The 20,122-nt window shown below is 34.8% G+C and overlaps 3 protein-coding genes and 1 non-coding gene across 6 annotated transcripts; 2 read left to right on the forward strand and 2 right to left on the reverse strand.

Annotated features, from left to right (window-relative positions):
* LOC130995425 (uncharacterized) lies at positions 1-1,338 on the reverse strand. Of its 2 annotated transcripts, none has more exons than XM_057920699.1 (5): positions 945-1,338; positions 748-866; positions 487-675; positions 353-404; positions 1-271 (listed from the first exon to the last, which is right to left on the reverse strand). In XM_057920699.1, exons 1-5 carry the CDS (start codon positions 1,170-1,172, stop codon positions 167-169), a joined length of 693 nt encoding a protein of 230 aa, XP_057776682.1. In that variant the 5' UTR covers positions 1,173-1,338; the 3' UTR covers positions 1-166. The 2 variants fall into 2 exon arrangements, with proteins under 2 accessions (XP_057776682.1, XP_057776683.1); XM_057920700.1 differs by having other exon boundaries at positions 748-834; positions 945-1,274.
* A 1,135-nt stretch (positions 1,339-2,473) lies between these two features.
* Positions 2,474-2,546, forward strand: TRNAF-GAA (transfer RNA phenylalanine (anticodon GAA)). Its single transcript has one exon. It is a non-coding gene; the product is annotated as a tRNA-Phe (tRNA).
* Positions 2,547-8,453: 5,907 nt separating this feature from the next.
* On the forward strand, positions 8,454-11,875 carry LOC130995427 (peptide chain release factor 1, mitochondrial). The gene is made up of 10 exons (XM_057920703.1): positions 8,454-8,816; positions 8,911-9,009; positions 9,078-9,261; positions 9,371-9,419; positions 9,508-9,586; positions 9,680-9,754; positions 9,842-9,919; positions 10,077-10,235; positions 11,087-11,182; positions 11,282-11,875. The coding sequence occupies exons 1-10, from the start codon at positions 8,541-8,543 to the stop codon at positions 11,471-11,473; spliced, it is 1,287 nt and encodes a 428-aa protein (XP_057776686.1). The 5' UTR covers positions 8,454-8,540; the 3' UTR covers positions 11,474-11,875.
* Positions 11,815-13,775, reverse strand: LOC130995426 (uncharacterized). Of its 2 annotated transcripts, XM_057920702.1 has the most exons (3): positions 13,393-13,767; positions 12,725-13,305; positions 11,815-12,567 (listed from the first exon to the last, which is right to left on the reverse strand). In XM_057920702.1, exons 1-3 carry the CDS (start codon positions 13,619-13,621, stop codon positions 11,926-11,928), a joined length of 1,452 nt encoding a protein of 483 aa, XP_057776685.1. In that variant the 5' UTR covers positions 13,622-13,767; the 3' UTR covers positions 11,815-11,925. The 2 variants fall into 2 exon arrangements, with proteins under 2 accessions (XP_057776685.1, XP_057776684.1); XM_057920701.1 differs by having other exon boundaries at positions 11,815-13,305; positions 13,393-13,775.
* Positions 13,776-20,122: the final 6,347 nt, after the last annotated feature.

Genomic DNA, 20,122 nt, shown 5'->3' on the forward strand with positions numbered 1-20,122 from the left:
TGCAAAATAAAAATTTATTAAAAATTCAATAATTTATATGCAATTAACCCTATAAAAAATTACGAAAACATGAGCTAAAAACACATACGTATTGAAATATTAAATTTCATAACAACATATGGTGATGGAGCTCCGATGAATAATGATCGATGAACAAAGGTAGAGCTTAAGATCCTTGTTGAGAAGCAACTAGAGTTTTGATCCAGCGGGCTAGACTCATCAAGAAGGGCGTATACACAAAATAGCAAACAATGGTCCAACTTACTATCCCCTGCATCCATTCAATTCAAATCATACTAATATTAATTAGCCACCTCCAAATTAATTTAATTCCGATTTTATACATATTTACCTCCCCAAAAATCTCAACATTTGCTCCAGGATAGTACCACAGATGCCATAATCTGAAACACATGACATGCAAAAACCACATTAAAACATTAATCCCTACAAAATTGAGTTATGTTTTAGGGTCTACTCATTTACTTGATGATGGGAATCTCGGCGAGCGGGCAAGCAATGCCGACCACACAAGCAAGCGCGAATCCCAGCGCCGTCTTATCTAATAACGCCCATATAAGCTCAGCCCCACCAAATAATATGTATGCTTCAATGTTGTCGCCCACTCCATTTTTGTACATTTCAGCACTCAATTCTATCATCACCACCAATGCTCTGAAATATTTCAATATTAATTACCCACCATTGCATTGCAACTTCCAATTCAAATATATTTGATTTAATTACATTAAGGAAGCAGCTACTTTTTGAGGGCTACCCTCTTGACCATAAGGAGCGAGCTTCTCGTCTAGGATTAGCTGCAATAGCCCCACGCTGCAGTAAAACACCCCAAGTAAAGGAGGCACCTAATTAAGTAGTAACAAATTAACCAAATATTCGTTGTGTATCAATTAATTATTTACCGGAGTATTTAATTTTCTTACCCATATGTTGGTGTGAAGAGGGCCGACATCGATGGCTCCATTTTGGTAGACCACGAGATTGACTCTTGAATGGAGGCCGTCTATCAAGGGGCCGAGGAAGAAGCCGGAGGCGAAGAGAGAGAGAGACACGCCCGCCCATGACCATGTCTTTGTTTTTCTCTCACTACTGCAACTTACTACCCTTGTCTTAAATGGAAGGAGAGGGAGAGAAACCAGTAGGCTCTGCATCTATACTCTTTGCCTTTAATTTACTGCAATACTCATATCTTGTTATATATCCTCACCTCCTCCTCCACACAACTGTTTCCCTAAATCCCCAAATTGTCCCTCACCATATGTTTCAAAACAAATAGATATTTATTCAATGTTAAAGTAATATGCCAAATATAAGATCATGTATACAGATTTCACAGTGAGAAAGACCATTACTAGATTTATCGTGAATTTATATTTTATTTTTATAAGTTAATATTCTTTACATTAATTGACTCATTACTTTTTATGTTGAATTATTTAAAATTTTGCAAGTGTTATGAATTACTATTTGTTTAGTTATTTATAGTGAATTAACTTATTTTATTTTTTCGAGGCATAAGTTTTAACTATGTGAATGTTATATTATAGTATATCCTTTTGTAGAGAAGTATCTCGTACGATTTTGATGAATGTTTGGCGTTTTAATTAGAATGAGTTTATAGATAGTCTGCAGGGCGTTGGCCAACTGTTGAAAATTTAAAACAAGGCAAGGCAAAAGATATTGTTGTGTTGTTAAGTAATTGAAAGGATATGGTGAAGGTTGGCATGAATAAATTGGTGGGTGTGCATCTGCCTATAAATACAATACAAATAAGTGCAGGAGTGGTACAAAATTGAATAATGAAAAGGTCTCCTCAAACATCAACTACTGAGCTATGTAAACACTAAACACACGCACACATAGAGAGAGAGAGAAATCCATGCAAAGGTGAAAAAATGGCATCATTGATATTATTGGTGATGGGAGGTGTTTCAAGGGAGGCAGATGAGATGTTGGAGGAGGGCGGCGGCGGAGTGATGTGCAGTGGCAGTGATATTAATGAAGCAGGCTGGTTCTGGGAATCTTCATGGCCGCTGCTGCTCTTTGATGGACTATTTATCATTTCCCATAAATAATTATTTCCCTGCTTTCCATATCTTCTTTTTCTTTTTCTACAAAATTTATACTTTCTGCCCCTTCTTCATGCTTCTTTCCCTGTCCACAGTAATCGGAATGTCTCATTGTCTTTACCTCTACTCCTTGTTCATCTATGTATATCATCTTTCTTCTTACTGGAGTAATATCTATCTCTCATTTGTTACTAGAACTTATGCTCCTTTGTGTGCGTGTATTGGCTAAGCGATAAGCGATTAATGCCTAAGGTCAGAGGTCTTGGGTTCAAGCCTTGTGGTGAGGCCATTTAATTTCTTTATTGTAAATTTATAAAAAAAAAAACTTATGCTCCTTTTTAACTTGGTCTATAATTTTCCAAAATAAGGTTTTTTATCATATTGCGGGGATAGCTCAGTTGGGAGAGCGTCAGACTGAAGATCTGAAGGTCACGTGTTCGATCCACGTTCACCGCAAAATTGTTTTTTTTTCTTTTTTTTTTTCTGCTTAAGTTTTTTGGCCCAAATGACTATGAGCAGGCTCTGCTTTTGGCTGTAGCTTTTTCTAGTTTAAGTTTTTTGGCCCAAATGACTATAGGCTCTGCTTTTGGCTGGGCTACAATAGTTTTAATTAACATCTTACTGTGGGCTGCAAATATCGAAAATTTGGATTTTATTTTATTTATTTTCTGCCGAATTGAGTCAATTGACTATGAGTGGGCTTTCATGAGCATTCCTAACCAAATATGAATTCCAAATTTTCTCACTAACTCAAGTAGTCAGTCTAATAAATCAACCGTTACCCAATCGAATTGTTCAATATTGATTTCACTTAACAAATCCTTTTCACTGATTATTAAACAAATCTTGATTGGAAAAACACAACTTTGCCCCTAGGATACAACTTGTGTACTTGTGTCCTATATAAAATGTTTTGCATGATCCTGAAATATAAAATAATTTAAAATAAAATCAGTTTTTAAATAAAGGAATAAAAAAAATAATGAAATACAACTATACAAGGACAAAACACAGTCGCACGGACTAAACATAACTTTTAAATAAAGGAATCTATCTATATATATAGGATTACATATTGGAGAGCTCACATCAATTCTAAATCCTATGTGGCACTCTAAAATCACTCTATTCTTAATTTTCTAAATTCTTGTTTTTTGGCTTTAAAATCCAACAAATAAATAAAAACACTACACAATAAATGTATTCACACTCATTAGGGCATCCACTATGGTGCTACACTGCACATAGTGGATGCCACATGTGTGCCACCTCATCTACTACTTCCTTTTTCAACTATCCTATATTTTCTCCATTATAACACTACCTCACTTTTAACTATTCATGGACCCCACTATCATTATTATTTTACCAATAAATTTGTGTATTTAATTTTGTATTATATTTTATTTTAATAAAAGTAATATAATTATATGAACAAATTAATTTATTTAAATAGTATAATTTAACTTTAAAATTAATATAATTATACGAATAAAATATTTTATTTAAATAAATATACTTTTTAAAATTAATATAATTATGCTAACAAAAATTAAAATTCAAACGTGCATTTTATTGAAAATTAATTTCTTACATCACACAAATAAAATTAAAAACACAAATTTAAATACACACAACATCTAAAATTCAAAATATGGTCGTAGCTAGAACAAAATATGAAAGAAAAAAAAAGAATGAAAAAAAAATCGAAAATTAGAAAAAGCAAAAAAGGTGAGGAGAGAGAATGTTGGCAGGCACTTTTTTCAAGAGGGAGGTCCCACCATCATTGCCAAGAACCGAGTTCCTGCCTTGGTACCAATTTCCTTGTTGGGTTCTTATTTTTTGCTCCTCACTATGGTGCTACCAGGTTCTATCTTTGCCACATGGGCATAAGGACCTCCCATAGTGGAGGCCCTTAGATGTTTTAGTGGCACAATTCTCTCCAATCATTTGAAATTGTAATTATTATAGTGAATAGTCATTAATAAATGTAATATGTGTATATAAAAAAAATTATCATTTGAAATTGTAATTATTATAGTGAATAGTCATTAATAAATGTAATATGTGTATATAAAAAAAATTATTTATATAATTACACACTTATTTTTTATTTTATTTATAAATTTTACATGAATTTTATTATTTCAAGTATAAATGTGTGTCACACCATAACAGTCATCTATCCTACATGATAATTCCACAAATTTTTATTATAATTCTCTAAATTCAATAATTCATTATCTTGAATTCGCTTCATTTCATATGGTATAACAAATTTGTACTTTTCTATTTATCATAATTAGTCAAGCATTTTCATATTTACTCATTCTTATTATTTAAGAATTATACTTATTTTTTAAAAATCATAAATCCCACATTGATTTTTTACAAAACTTTATGAAATTAAAAATACTTTAGCAGGAGTGTTTCTATTATCTCATTTAGAAAGAAAACCAATCATAATCATGCTACAGTTACTTTAAATATAATTTGGATGACTAATTAACTGGCCAAATAAGTAATTATATTTTTTTATTGAAAATTTTAATTTTCAAGTAGTGTTGTTTGTAACAAAATTTGATGGTCAAATAAATAATTTTATTTTTATTGAGAATTTTAATTTGATCAATTATTAATTTAATACATCTTCTTAATAAAAGATAAAAGAATGTAATTTTGAGATAAGACAATACTTTACTTTTTTTCAATTAGAGATAAAAACGTAATTTTGAGATAACAAAAATGCATAAAGTGAAAACTTATACTCCGTCCGTTCCAAATGAAATGGCCTATTTCTTTTCGGCACGAAGATTAAGAAATGTGTATAAAGTAGATAAAGTGGGTTGGTGGAAATTATTTAAATATTAAGTGTAGAGAGAGTGTGTATTGCCAAAAAAGGAAACAGGACATTTCGTTTGGGACAGTCCAAAAAGAAAAACAGGACATTTCGTTTGGGACGGAGGGAGTATAAAAATGGTATTTGTATTATCTCATTTAACAAGGAAACCAAGCATAATCATGTTATATTCAATCAAATATTCAACAATTTTTCAACTTATTTTATTGATTAAAATTGATAAATAATTCAACTCAATTTAAATATCGTTCTATGGCATAAAAAATGATTCACTTTTACTTTTAAGTATTTTCTTTTCTTGATTCTAGATTATTACTTATTGTTTTGCTATCTTTAGCTAAAATAATTTGAATGTTACAGTTTTATTACTCCCTCCGTCCCAATATTCAAGTCCCCTATTCCTTTTTGGGCCGTCCCAATATTCAAGTCCCCTTTCCTTTTTTGGCATTAATTAAGATACAATTAATAGATTTAAGTGTCTCTCTCTCCTCTCACAAACCAACCCACCTCTCTCTCTCTCTCTCTCTCTCTCTCTCTCTCTCTCTCTCTCTCTCTCGTCACTTCTCTCTTCTCTCTCTTCTCTGCTTCTTTCACCGCTTCCAAATTCCAATCCCTCCACCGCCTCCACCACCTTCCACCTTCCACCGCCTCCACCTTCCACCGCCTCGCGCCGCCGCCTCCAATCTCTCCACTGTCTCCACCGCCTCTCAGCAGGAATAAGGGCGGCGACTCGCCGGCCCCTCAGCAGCGGCGGCGGCAAATTCCAGATGGAGCGACGAAGGTGGAGGTCCTGCTGCCTCGCCTAAAATCGAGCACAGCAGCGACGATTCGCGTAGAGAGGTGTTGTTGTGTTGGCTTGTGCTGTTGGTGTTGATGTGTGAGCGTCAGTCGGGGGAGAGAGGTGAGAGTCGAGGGAGGGGGGAGCTAGGGAACGGAGGTGCGGCGGCACGACGGCAGTATAGAGGTGGTAGGGTTGCAAATTAGGGAGGTTTCTGAGCTTGATTTTGGGTGGCGCAGTGGTGCGGTGGATTTTGCAGATTTGGGGGAAAATAGTGGCCTTGCCGGCAGTGCAAAGATGAGACGAAGGGTGGTGGCTCCGGCGGCGGCTCTGAGATGAGACGAAGGATTTTTCAAATTTGAAGAGGCCGGTGGCCGGTGGAATTTGGGGAAGAAGGTGACGGCCGGTGGAAGCTAGCTCTGATTTAATTAAGAAATAAAATACCATTAATTAATGCACTAATTATGTGGTCCCTACTATTTTTACATCTACTTTAACTCTCCTAAATACCCGTGCCCAAAAGAAAGGGGACTTGATTAACGAAACGGAGGGAGTACTAAACTCAAATGATAAATTAAGAAATTATATTTAAAATTTTAATTATTACTATTATTTAAGTTGTTAGAATTTCATATATTAGAGAGTTGATCATTGTAGATGATTGAATATGATTTTAAATTTGATGAAATTATTTAAAGTTTGAGACGAGATGATATTCATAACTTAGTTTTGGTATTTCGAGTTTTAGAAATGATGCTCATATGTAAGAGGCGAGATTACCAAGACTTAGTTATGATCTTTTAAACTCCAGACGAGATGACGCTCATAAGTCAGTTATGGTCTTTTAAGCTTCAGTTAAGATTATGCTCAAAACTCAGTTATGATATTTCAAATTTCAGACAAGATGTTGCTCAAAACTCAGTTATGATTTTTCAAGTTCCACTCGAGAAGGTGTTCAGAAGTCAACGATGGCATGTCAAGCTCCAGACGAGATTATTCTCCTAACTTAATTATAGCTTTGCAAACTCTAGACAAAATAATACTCACAAGTAAGTTATAATCTTCAAACTTCATATAAGATGATGCTCAAAAGTCAGATGCAGTATTTCAAACTCCAGACGATATGATTTTCAAAGTTCTGACGTTCAAATGTCATATGTGGTCTTCAGAGCTTCAGATGATTATCTGGTCTTATTATGTTCATATGAGATGATACTCAAATGACATATGTTGTCTTAGTTAAAATTATCGATATACGCTTAACATCAGATGCGACACATCAATCATACATCATATCATACTTCAAATTACATATTTTTTTTTTCAAAAATCTTCAATCCTGCGTCAACTTTTTAGAAACTTCATCAGATGAATATTTATATAAAAAGACATTTCTATTATCACAATCTACAATTAACATTTAATTGGCAAAAATAATTGAAATTAATATTATTACAAATATTGTACTACTAATTTAATTTGATTATATCAAATTAAATAAAAAAATAATTTATATATAAACTATTTCAGATGTATAGTAATAAAAATAATATAAAATATATAATTATAAATAATGACATAAAATAACTTCCGTTGAATTTCGACGGGTCATACGCTAGTAAAAAATAGTGAAATACAAGGGCAAAACACAGACGCACGAACTAAACATATAAAAGTCTTTTACAAATTTACAACCTAAAGCCCCAAGATTAGTTTTATCAATAACCGAGATCAATCGATGATAAGAAGAAGACAAAAAATTGAGAAATAAATAAAAAAGTTAAAAATATTTTTTATATCAACTTATTATGTCAAAAGTTGGTAGACTCACGCAAACAATAATTTCATGTTGGAAATAAAACTTGCTTGGGTATGTACCGTATGTTTACAAGGAAATGGAAATGCAGAAGATCATAATTACAACGAGTTAAAATATAATTGAATTATAAGAAACAGTAAAGCCAAGTTCAAGAGGATCCTCGATTCACAAGACGAGATACGTCCCGATAATACTAACGAATTGACGTGTCATCTCCAAAAATAAAACAACTTCGTCTTATGGGTAGCAGCATCACAAATCAACAAGCTCCGAAATTGGAACATGGTGAGAACAAAACCCACTGATGATGCATGGTGTGGTTGTCATATTTATATGCAAAGCTCCAGAGCAATGCATGAATGATACATAAGGGTAAAAATGTCTTAAATTGATATAATTTGTTGTTTTGTAAATGGTAGGTACTTTTTATGTTTTGTCTTTCAAAAAGAGTATATCTCATCTTGCCTCTTATTTTAATTAATGTATTATTGAAATTTAATTTTGATGAAATATTGAATTTTAATATAGAATAGTAAAAATGTATAAAATGAAAATGAGGATTATATCACCTTTTTATAGAGTCAATGCACTCTATGGTGAAGATCACCTTATAGCGCATGTTTATAAAGCCTTTCATTTTTTATTTTTTTGAGTAAAATTTATAAAGCCTTTCATTGAAGATGCTCTAATGTCATATAAATAAATGAATTAAAGTGATGTTTTGAATGTATTATTTAATTTAATGTGTGTATATAATGTGAATGATTGTAAATGAATTTTTTTTTAGAGATTTTGAAATGATGAGATTTAAGAATAAGACATAGGATTAGTAATTTTCATATTAAATTGTGATAAAAAAAAATTGGGAAGCTAATAATCTATTTAAAGTACACTTGTTACTTGTACAGTGGAGAATTTATATTGACAAGAGAAATTCGTATTTAAGTGGTTTGATTTAAAGAAGGAAAGGTGAAATTTGTTCAACGGAGCAGGATGAGCAGACGAGCAAGATTTTGGAAATTGAAACTCCATGAATCTCAGTCTCGTTTCTTCAAAAGCCCCATTAATATTTCCCGGCCGCCGGAGCACCGCCGTAACCACCTATTACTCACTGCACAAACACTCTTCCGTCGTCTCTACTCCGCCAGAGCTGCACTGTCCCAATCCCAGCCCCAACCCCAGCTTTCTAACGATCTGATCAACATCATGGAGCAGAAACTATCGGCTATAGAAAACCGACATTCTCATTTAGTGGCGATTCTCAACCAGGTGTATATGCGTATTTCTCTTGTTTCCATCACTTCTATTATCTGTTCGATCAAATTCCTCTGTGTAAGAAATGACTCGTTTTGATGAAAGATAGCCGGACGCATCGCCGGAAGAGTATTCCACGGCCAACAAAGAGCTCAAGAAGCTCCGACATACGATTGATGTGGTGGCTGAATTGAGAAAGAAACAGCAGGTATTTGCACTCCTTTCATTTCCTTCATTGTGCACACTAGAGTTCAACTATATTCCTGATTTTGGCAGGAGATTGGGGGCCTAAAATCACTTATTGATGAAGCCGAAGAGGATAAAGACATGCGTGAAATGGCTGCTGAAGAATTGGGGCAGGCCTCTCAAGAGGAGGAGCGCCTGCGCTATATGTTGCTCAAGTCATTGCTACCCAAGGATGATGTCGATGAACGCGACTGCATCTTGGAAGTCAGAGCAGGTAGACCTAATAAATGGCAATGCTCCTCTGTATCCTGTCGTCTTCTCTTCTTGATGCATGCTTTTGCAGCTCCCTACTTAGTCCTAATTACTGTTGAAGTTTGTTCTAGGAACTGGAGGAGAAGAGGCTTCTTTGTTTGCCATGGATATTTTTAAAATGTACACTCCTGTTTCTGTGGATTTGGATTGATTGATATTTCAAGTGCTGTTTCATTTGTTTCATGACTTTTGCATTCAAATACATTAGGTATGAGAAGTACTCTCAGAAAAAAGGTTGGAGGTTTGAAGTTCTTGGTGTGGCAGAATCTGATGTTAAAGGTTATAAGGTTGGTCGAGTGACTACTTAAGGTCCCATGTTTGTGTAGCGTATTTTCATCCTCGCACTCTTTTGTTCTTTGAATTGTTTTATGATTCCTCAGGAGGCTAGTGCCGCAATCTCTGGTGCAGATGTTTATGGAAAGCTGAAATTTGAGAGTGGAATTCACAGAGTGCAGGTTTTTCTTACTCCAAATCTATCTGCAATTTGATTTCTTTTGTCTTCTGTATTTCCGTTAGATGGTATGAATACTCTTTTTCTATAGCGAGTTCCAGTGACAGAGAAATCTGGGCGAGTTCATACCAGTGCCATATCTGTTGTAATTCTTCCTCAAGCAGATCAGGTCCAAATCCATCCGATTTAAAGTTATGCTGCTGCTTCTGACAAAAGTGTTTAGATAACATATTAAAAATGCAGTTTGCTCAATCTTTAATGGCAAATAATTTGAGGCTGCATTCAAGTTTATCATAGTGTGTCTGAGGTGTTTGAAACTTCTGCAGGTGGATGTTCAAATCAGGAATGAAGACCTAAAAATTGATACATACAGGTCTGGTGGTGCAGGTGGTCAGAGTGTTAACACCACTGATAGTGCCGTCAGGATTACTCATATACCATCTGGGTTAGTGGTTGCCATGCAGGATGAGCGCTCGCAACATCAGGCACAAAATCTTCTTTACAGTAGCTAATTCTTCTTTTTCAATGCAGGAGATTGATTTAATATTACCCAGCGGTAATTGTGCCATTGAGTAGTGACATGCTGGATTTCCTTCTTTCTGGTGCATTAACATCAGTAATTTATGGATCATTGTCCATGGTTAAATTAATTTCTTTAGTTGTTTGCTGAAACATGATTAACAAACACTGACAACTGAGCATTTGGTCATCTAATGAGACAGTCAATTATTACAATTTAAATTTGTAAAAATGGCATGATAATATAGACTGCTTGTTGTTTGTGCTTCCCTTTTATGCGTATTAAGACTAGTTTGTGATATGAATATTTGCAACCATATTATGCCTTTTGGAATGAATCCTCAAGTACACCAGTATTCCCTTAATTCAGATAACTTGTATACTTTGTCTTCTATAGAAATAATTCTGTCCATTTAATAGCTTCGACTTTTAAGTTTTAGGTCATTTGAGAAGCTTTGTTCTATAGAAAGCACATTTTTTCCCGAGCTTCTTTTCCAACTGGTTGGATTACAAATGGAACTGATCTATTAATGTTTGCAAATTCACGAAACATAATTATCCACTCCATTAAAATATGTACTGCATATTTGTTAGTTCTATAGAGAAAATATTGTTTTCTCTTACCAAAATACTAATGGGTTAAGCTACTTTTTCATTTCTCTTATATAAGCTTCTGCTTCAAAATTCATAAATCTTTTAGATATGTTTCTATGTTAAGCATTATTAAGTTATGAAGATCATTACATTTAACCAGATTTTTTTCATGCCTCTTGATCACTTGAGCCTGATTTTCTCGTCTTCTTTATTGTTTCATCAGAACAAGGCCAAAGCACTTAAAGTATTGTGTGCGAAGTTGTATGAGTTGGAAAGGACTCGGCTTGCTGCACATCGTTCAAAACTTAGAACAGAGCAGGTAATGGTGTTCAAGTTGAAGCCTTTTATTTCGGAGTATTGGCCTGTTGATAGAAGACCGTTATGCATATTTTTGATAGTTTTTTCCTGTACTCTACAGATCGGTAGTGGGGACAGATCAGAACGCATCCGTACATATAATTTCCCTCAAGGTCGTGTAACTGATCATCGAGTTGGCATCACTAGCCACTCAATAGATGATATAATGGAGGGCGAGGATCTTGACACATTTGTTGACGCTCTTATCTTGCAGCAAGAAATGGACGCCATTGCCTCTTTCACTTCTAGATAGTAACCGAAGAGTTAAAAACTTTTTAGACTGCCTTTTACTACCTAGCATTTGCAGCTAACCAAAGATCTCTGTTTTGGGCCTCATTGTTTCTTCAAGGAGGTTGGTGCAGCTGCTGAATCTTGCTGCTACTACGAATCGATCTGTCTGACCTAAAGAAATATCCGAGTATTGAGATTGCAATTTGGCAACCACCTGCTATTAGTTGATAGTTATTGATGGTTTTTCTATGTTTCACCAATGCTTTCAAAACCGAACAGTTTGCTACACAAATAACTAGAATATCACTATCAGATGATGTTGTTTGTAGGGCATAAGGCAGGAAAATGCCAAGCATAATTAAATTGAGGAAAAGCAAGCTTGCTTTGCTTACTTTTTGTTAAATAATGTGATGTGCAGTGCTAATTTCTTTTGTTGCTCTGCTATGATACATATTGTTGATCAGTTTATCTGGATCAAGTAAGAATAACATCAAACTCACTGAGAGTCCATTCAGCCACTTCATCTTGATTACTAACGAAGATCTCAGTCCCCACATCAAGAGAGGTCCATATTCTTCTTGCAGGTGCAGTATCTGGATCCTGATAGAAGTAGAGCCTGCCAGAAAGGCCTCCGACGTCGAGCTCCCAGGTACGCGCGTCTCCCACCCACCCGTCTCCCTGCTTGGTAGGGTAGCCGTAGTCTTCCCAGATGGGATGAGGAAGCAACTGCACGAGCTCCTGCGCTTGCGGATTGCTGTAGGGATCGCAAGTGCTGTATGGCTTCTCGAGGTGCTGCGCGTTGCCTGGGGCGCAGTAATAATGATAGGCGCCGTAAGGGAAATTCGCAGTGTCGTTTCTGAGTATCTTGGTGTCGTCGGGAGTGATGTGGTAGGGGGGGCAGTTGCCGATGTCGGTGGGGCTGCACCACGCCGCAGTTGCTGGGTTGATGATCATCTCCGAGTAGCGAGTGACGTCGGTCTCCACGTCGCCGTCGCAGGGGGCGCCGTTGTTTTTCCAGCAGCTCCCTATGTCGATCAAGTAGAACTGGCTCTTCGGACCTCCCCCTTTCTTGATGTCCAAACTCAGTTTCACCTTGAAATTCGGAGACTCCGGCAGCTGTTTCATCAATACATGTCACGTGCGTCATCATTGCCCTACTAAATATTCTTGTTTGCGTATGGCATCGTATCTTACCAGAAATTGATTCTGATACATAACAACGTAACCACCTCATTATTGACATAGAAAAAAATAAAAAAATGAGAATTCTTACAATTTTGAGCATTCCACGTGTGTCGTAGTGGTAGCCCCCGGAATATCCTTTAGTGGCATCAGCTCTCAAGTAAAGCATAAGCCATGGATAATTGCTAGAAGTCCTGAGCTTATGATTGAAAACCCAACTGCCACTACCAAGTTTCTTCTCCCACACAACTTCAAAATAGGAGGAAGCAGTGTTGGTGGAATTGGAAGTGGTGTCGTAAGTGCCGTTGAATCCGCCCCTCATGAAGGTGGCGTGGTGGTGCAAGGCCGTAGGCTGGTGGCACAAGCTGGGCTGATTCATACAGCCAGTGCCGAAGCACGGGAATCTGCCGGGCTTAAAGGGTGGCGCCTTTTTCCCATTCTCGGGGCAGAGGCCGGATCTGGCGTCGTAGTTGCCGTTCTTCAGCATTACCATCCAAAACTGCCACGGTGTCGGGCTGTCGGAAACTTGGCATAAGGAGCCGAGATAGAGCTCCTTCTCCGCCGCGTAGAGGTCCGGATTGTTCAGAGCCTCCGGCTTCAGACCGGGGAATGGCGTTCCCACTCCCAATCTGTTGTCCGCTTCGGACACCTTGTGAACTATGGAACTCGTGTCTGTAGATCATATCAATGTCTTTTAGTTTTATATATATTAACAACAAAAAGAAAAAAGCAAAGCAAAGCAAAAAGAAAGAGCGATGCCTTGAGTAAGATCGAAGCAATCGGCAGCTCTGGGGCTGCCCATGGCGGGGGCTTCGGCGCCAACTTCATTGCAGAAGTTCCAGGCCTCAAACGCCACCCTCAGCTCGTCTCTCCGCATTCCGCCATCTCCCACCGCCGAAGCACCGCCGCCGGCAACCGACGCTACACTAATAATTAGAAATAGAAATAGTGTGATGGCGATGGTGGTGTGGAATGAACGCAGCGGCATTGCCAAGCTTTAATTTATTTCAAGTAATTATAATATAAATAAAAGATGGTGAGAAAGAAGTAATCTGCTTGAAAGTTGGTGTCTTTGTGTCTGTGAACTGTGCCCCACCATTTATACAGCAGGCTGACCTGCCCTGCCCTCCACCTACAAGTTATGTGAACTCTGCCCCACCATTTATATATTCATATGCAGCAAGGTTGCTACTTTCACTTTTTTGACGTTTGCTACCACCCTTTCCTTTTCTTCCCACTTTGCTCTAATACTACTGCTTAATTTCTCTCTTTTTTAATTCATTTTCTCAATCCAATCTCTTACACTTTGATTTTAGACAACATCGTACTCTCTCTTCTTTTCTTTTCACTTCTCCGTAGCTCATAAATAGTAGCAACTTTACACACCATATATGAGAATCAATTTCTTAGTCGGCACTCGTTTTTTAACTATCAATTCACTTGCCTTCTCAAATAAATGCCAATTCACTTCACCATAATATCTTAATTGTTATTTCCATTAACACGAAGATATTTAACTGGGAACAACTCATTTGTCCCACTTGTATACCAACACTTACAAAATATTAATTCAGTAATTATTATATTACTATTAAAGTAAAACATTAGTAATGAAATAATCATTCATAATAATCCTTCATTAACTAAATTCTGGAACTAAGGAATTTTAGAATTTAATTATAAAATTAATCGGTTATTAACTAACATTTTTAAAATAAGAAAATAACTATGGATCCTAGTTAATTACGACAAAATCAACCCTAATCGATACTTTTTTTTTTGAAAAAATAAGTACCGAACAAATCCAGGATTAGTTTCTAAAAGGAAAAAAATGAGAGGATTTATGGAAGGTTACTTCAATATTAGTTACATTACATTTTTCCAGTCCAAAATAATTCTACACTTCCTATTTTAGAAAATATGTACTACTTTTGTAATGAAGATCAAATCAGGTAGAGACAATGTTGATTTGTACATTAGTCCAACTGCTAATTTATTAAAGCGAAACAACTGCTGCATCACAGGAAATTAATCAATGTGGATTGCTCTCTATATTACTTCAATAATCGAAGTACTTTATAACCACTACATATGTGTGCATTCCATAATTTGATATGGAGTATCTTATATCCAAAAATATAACTATTACATATAAGTATGCTTTAAATAGTTCGATTGAAGACTATTAAAACACATAATCTTTCAATCATCAAATCGCAAACTATGAAACATATAACATGTAATTGTCGTTGGCGACATATAATGTGCATAAACATTATCTTTAGGCTAGACTAGAAGAGAAGTTGTAAAGAGATTTAAAAAGATAAAGTAGTCTTGGAACTTACTCTATGTGTGTGCGACGGATTTGTGATGCATGACCCTAGCTTGCATTTACATTATAGTACAAAGTAGATAGGCGATCTTTATAAGGGTTTTTTTTTTTTTTTTTTTTGAGGAAACGATCTTTATGAGTAACAAGTAGAGGCCACATCCATCTTATTGTATTTGGGCCAATTTGCCATCTGGGCTCAGCCATTCATAACCTAACTTACCCCATAACATACTTAAAGTTACATATAAATATAACTAAATTTGGATATTCTTTTTAATTCAAAATATAGGGGTATATTTCAAAATAATATTTATCTATTTATTTTTATATACTTAGTATTTTTATTATGTGGGCCACATGTACCATTTTGCTAGTCACTAAAATATTTTGGATTTTGGCATATGATTAAATCTTTTGGCCACAATTTGATGTTTGATTGCATAGATTAATAAATTATCTATCTCGTCAGATCTTAAGATAATCTAGTAACTCCCAATAGCTCCTAAGAATAGCTTCCTATGATCCACCAATCTCCGTCAGGTCTCAAGGTTAAAATCATATCATACATTCCTGAATCTGCTAAACAGTTATCTCCGTCAGGTCTCAAACCGAATAGCTATACATGCAAATTATTGATCAGATAATGCACAAGAAATCACGCATCAGGAATTATGAATCATAAACTGAAAGGTAAAAATGTATTAACAAATTAAACACATTAATTTAGTTAACTATTTACAAACCCTAGAATCAGCTAAAGAAAACTAGCAAGACATAGCAAAATAAAACATAAACATAATTAAAAAGAATGCAATTGTAAAAACTGAATTATATAAAACCGTAATAAACGAATGTAACAACTTGAATCTTTAATCTCGCAGAAATCCAATCCAAGCCTTAGAAACTGGAAAGAAAATAAAAACTAAAAACTATGAAACTGAAAAACTAAAGCTGGGAACCCTCAATAGATCAAAAGAAGACCTATATATAGGGCCATGATAAAATACAGAGTTTGAGCTCGAAAACAACACTGAAAACACATAAAAATACGAAATCCCGGACACGCGGCGACCCAGCCGGTGGTCTCACGGCGGTCACCGCGTCCTTCACAAAATTCCCTCATGATGCGGCGGTCGCCGCCAGGTCACTTCTGTAGCCGAAATCTCAGCGGTCTGCCCGGTGGTCGCTGCCGTCTTCACAAAATTTCCTCTACAGGCGGCGGTCGCCGCATGGGCACCGCGGGGTCGCCGCCGTCTTCCTGTTGCGCGTGACTTTCTTATTTTGGTCATAACTTTCTCGTCCGAACTTCGATTTGTGATCTATTTGCGCTCACGAACTCCTCTTGAGACGAACTACAACTTTTATTTCAGACCATTTTTCCAAATTCGAACTCAATTTTCCTGTAAATTTCTTTAAAGTTCGAGCAAGAATCATGTTTCATAAGATAAAGCAATATAAGCACAAAACAATCATCCAACACTCAATTTCCTATAAAATTAACATCAAATGAACATGAAAAATCATGGAAACATGAGTGTTATCAGATGATACTTTTTTTTTTTTGGTTCAGGTCATGTGTCTTTATGTTTTTTGTGTTCCACTAATAACTTATTATTTTGATGATATTTATTTTTTTAAAAAAATTATGAAGGACCATCTCTAAAGTTTATACTTAAAAATCAAGGGTTATTATTTAAAAAGAGCCCAAACTTTGGTCTCATGATTATTTTTTAGTTTGAATTTACAGAATTTAAAAATATAGCATGAACTTATTTACGTTGTTCGGTTGATAGCCTGTGTCAAAAAGAAAAGAGAGACAAGAAATTAATTGACTAATTTATGTGGTTAGTGGTTCATTAATTGTGTAATTAAAAGCTCTTTTTTTTCAAATAAGAAAATAGTCGAAGTCGGGTGGGACGACCCGAAAAGTATAGTAGGCCAAGTGAGGGGGAACAGAGAAAGTATTTCTTATAAAATCAAATGATATTTCGTAAAAAAATAAATGCTATTATAAATGACACTTTTAATGTACACAAATGACACTTTTAATGTATGCAAATGATACTTTCGAATGAAACAATGAATGATAATTCGCAAATGATACATTGCAAATGACACTTTTAATAACAAAAAATAATACTTGTAATGTATGTAAATGATACATTGTAAATGATATTTTTTATAAAATCAAATGTTACTTTTTTTAATATAAAATGGTAGTATATTACAAATGATATTTTAATAAGAGAAAATGATATTTTTAATCCATGCAAATTATAATTTCGAATAGACCGAGAAATGATAGTTCGCAAATGATATATTATAAATGACACTTTTAATAACAGAAAAATGATACTTTTAACATATGTAAATGATATATTTTTATAAAATCAAATGATATTTTATATAAAATATATAATATATTATAAATGATAGTTATAATGATAGAAAATGATACTTTCAATACATATAAAGAATAATTTTCAATGAGCCGAGAAATTATACTTTAGAGGATTTAGAGCTCCTAGATAAGAAGCAAAGTGGAATTTAGTATTTGCTGCTACATAAGAAGCAAAGTCCAATTTACTACTTGCATTTGCATACCAAATCAGCCGTCCCGACGGCATGCAATGCAACATTTCAAATCTGCCCTTTGTAGAGACCTCGTCAATTCAAGCGCACCAATATCGCACATTTTCTAAACCCAAAACTAAATATAATAAACTACTTATATACCCTAACTGGGTATGATAAACATAATTAACAACTTGTATAAAATTAAAATTAAAGAAAAAAATATTAAATTGAAAATTATAAGTATACAATTGTAAACCAAAAATGAGACAATGATTCCCATATTCCTTTTCCCCCTATTATTCGAAAGTTTTCATACACATTGAAATAACAATTACTATAAACTGAAAAATACTGAAAGTTTATGCTATAATTTTCGTCTTCTAGCTACTTTATTTTTGAGGACTACCCACCACATAATTTGACAATTTTTTTCTCAATGTAGGAGTCTTTCTCCATAATCATTCACTATAATCAAAATAATAGTATTCTGATCCTTTTTACACTATCAATAGTAATATCCTCAATAATGTTTTATTAAAATTTTGTGTTAAAATATTTTTTGCATAATTTTCGGGAACATGATGAGAAATTAATCCGTGAAATTTTAAGGCTTTAAATAAAAGCTCCAAATGATCAGCATAACAACTGGACTTTTTTGTCAAGATTAGTTTGTCTTCTTCTATTTAAGAAATTTTTGTATAGATTTGTTTGTCTTCTTCTATTTTACATCGAAGCATACAAATGTAATACCTGAGAAGCATGTAACCAATTATATAAATATTCCTGGACTTAGTTTCTTAAACGAAAGAAATTGGGAATTTGTTTTTCTTTTGAAGTGGAAATTGGGAATTTGTTGAAAACATACCGACACGTTGTGTGTTTACGTGGCTCAATACAAAATATCATCTTTCACCTGTGTATTATCATTTATCAATTATCATCGCTATGTTATTCCTTAAATAATATATTTACAAAAGTTGTCTTCCTTCTGTAAATGAAAAACAAAATCACATTGACCGAAACGTGAGCACAAAACAAGCATTAAATGTGTGGTGTGATAATTTAATACTAGTAAAGTCTTTAGAACATCTCTAGCCCTAGAGTCTCTAAGAGTTTGGTCCTTATCTTAAAGCCTTCACTTCATACTCAAGAATTTTAATTTTTTTTTAATTTTCAATTCTCCTTATTTCTTTAATTTAATTGCATTTAAAATAAAATAAATATTAAATTTTAGAATTACAATAATTAAAAAGACATATACTAAAATTTAAAAATTGGATATATTAAATTGATTTTGTATTAAGTCTCACAACGAAATTATTTCATATCCATTTCATACAAATTAACCTCTTCAATTTTAAAATCAAACATTTTATTAAATTAAAAATTTCAACACTACATTAATTAAGAATTAGGTAAAAGAACAAAAAGAAGAATTAAAAAAAAATCAAAAATGAAATAAAGATAATTAAAAATAAAGTAACCCTACACCACCCCAAATCGCCGCCCTATTCTTCTTTCTTTTTCTTTTCTTTCATCCCCACTCCATTCTTCTCTATTTTCCCCATCTCTACGGCTGATTTTCTCTCTTTCCTCTTTCTATTATTTTCAAAAATAAAAAATAAAAGAAAAGATAATTAAAATAAAAATAAATAAAATAACCATGCCACACCCCCAACCGCCGCTTTATCCTTCGGCCTTGAGTTTCACCGGTGCACCTGCAGGCTCTAGCAGGGATCGAGCCCAACGCTAGAGCCGTGCTGGAGATGCTCTTAATGCATAAAATTAATGTTCTTAAATTTAAATCTATAATTATGTAATATCTAAATTATTTATTTATTAAAAAACATTTATTGGCGGTAAAAATGTTAATGGAGTTGGTGATTTTTATTTTCAGAAAACCAAATTAAAGTGGACCAGTTATCGAGCTATATTGTATCAATAAATCGAGCATTGAATTCTCCAATAGCACATTAATGCTTATGGAGATAGTTAGAGATGAAAGAACATGGTGGGTTTTACTCCCACTGTCCCAGCTTTTTGTATCCACTTTTAGTTGTATTTACAACTAAAAGTGGATACAAAAAGCTGGGACGGAGGGAGTAATATAATTTGAGAACACATGTAATTTGCTTTATTTATTGGGAAAATGTGCAGATACACCCTCCTAGGTGTAGCCCTTATAGCGTATACCTCCCCTTACTCTATGTGAGTGCAACTAAACCCCCAAACTCAAAAAAACGGAGCAAATAAGCCCCTCACCCTAGACGTCGTCTTTTCACCGTCAGTCAACCTATTTTTTTTTTAATTTGCTGTGGGGCCCACCCATTTCCTCCCCACAAGCTTCCACTTCCTCCCCACCGATCAAATCGCTTTCCAATTCGAACTTCTCAACCCCCAGAACGCCACAACAGTTGGGCAGAGAAATCCACCCAAACCCCACTATGATTCTGTTGATATCCGAGTTGAATTCAAACAAATGGCCGAGATTTTCTACAATGGCTCTGCAGACTGAGTAAAACGCCGTGCAGGCAGTCCGGGAGTCGAGAGAGAAGCGGCGCGAGACGGCGGAGAACGACG

The sequence above is a fragment of the Salvia miltiorrhiza genome, chromosome 7 (assembly GCF_028751815.1).
Source record: "Salvia miltiorrhiza cultivar Shanhuang (shh) chromosome 7, IMPLAD_Smil_shh, whole genome shotgun sequence".
NCBI classification, from domain to species: domain Eukaryota; kingdom Viridiplantae; phylum Streptophyta; class Magnoliopsida; order Lamiales; family Lamiaceae; genus Salvia; species Salvia miltiorrhiza.

What these genes read in the sequence shown, in the direction of transcription:
- LOC130995425 (XM_057920699.1), bottom strand. Translation starts at nt 1,172, where the DNA reads ATGCAGAGCCTACTGGTTTCTCTCCCTCTCCTTCCATTTAAGACAAGG. An exon ending in CTCTTCACACCAACATATGG is followed by an intron (nt 867 to 944) that starts GTAAGAAAATTA and finishes CTACTTAATTAG; the next exon opens with GTGCCTCCTTTACTTGGGGT. An exon ending in GCCGAGATTCCCATCATCAA is followed by an intron (nt 405 to 486) that starts GTAAATGAGTAG and finishes CATGTGTTTCAG; the next exon opens with ATTATGGCATCTGTGGTACT.
- LOC130995426 (XM_057920701.1), bottom strand. Translation starts at nt 13,621, where the DNA reads ATGCCGCTGCGTTCATTCCACACCACCATCGCCATCACACTATTTCTA. An exon ending in TTGCTTCGATCTTACTCAAG is followed by an intron (nt 13,306 to 13,392) that starts GCATCGCTCTTT and finishes TATGATCTACAG; the next exon opens with ACACGAGTTCCATAGTTCAC.
- LOC130995427 (XM_057920703.1), top strand. Translation starts at nt 8,541, where the DNA reads ATGAGCAGACGAGCAAGATTTTGGAAATTGAAACTCCATGAATCTCAG. An exon ending in TAGTGGCGATTCTCAACCAG is followed by an intron (nt 8,817 to 8,910) that starts GTGTATATGCGT and finishes GATGAAAGATAG; the next exon opens with CCGGACGCATCGCCGGAAGA. An exon ending in AATTGAGAAAGAAACAGCAG is followed by an intron (nt 9,010 to 9,077) that starts GTATTTGCACTC and finishes TGATTTTGGCAG; the next exon opens with GAGATTGGGGGCCTAAAATC.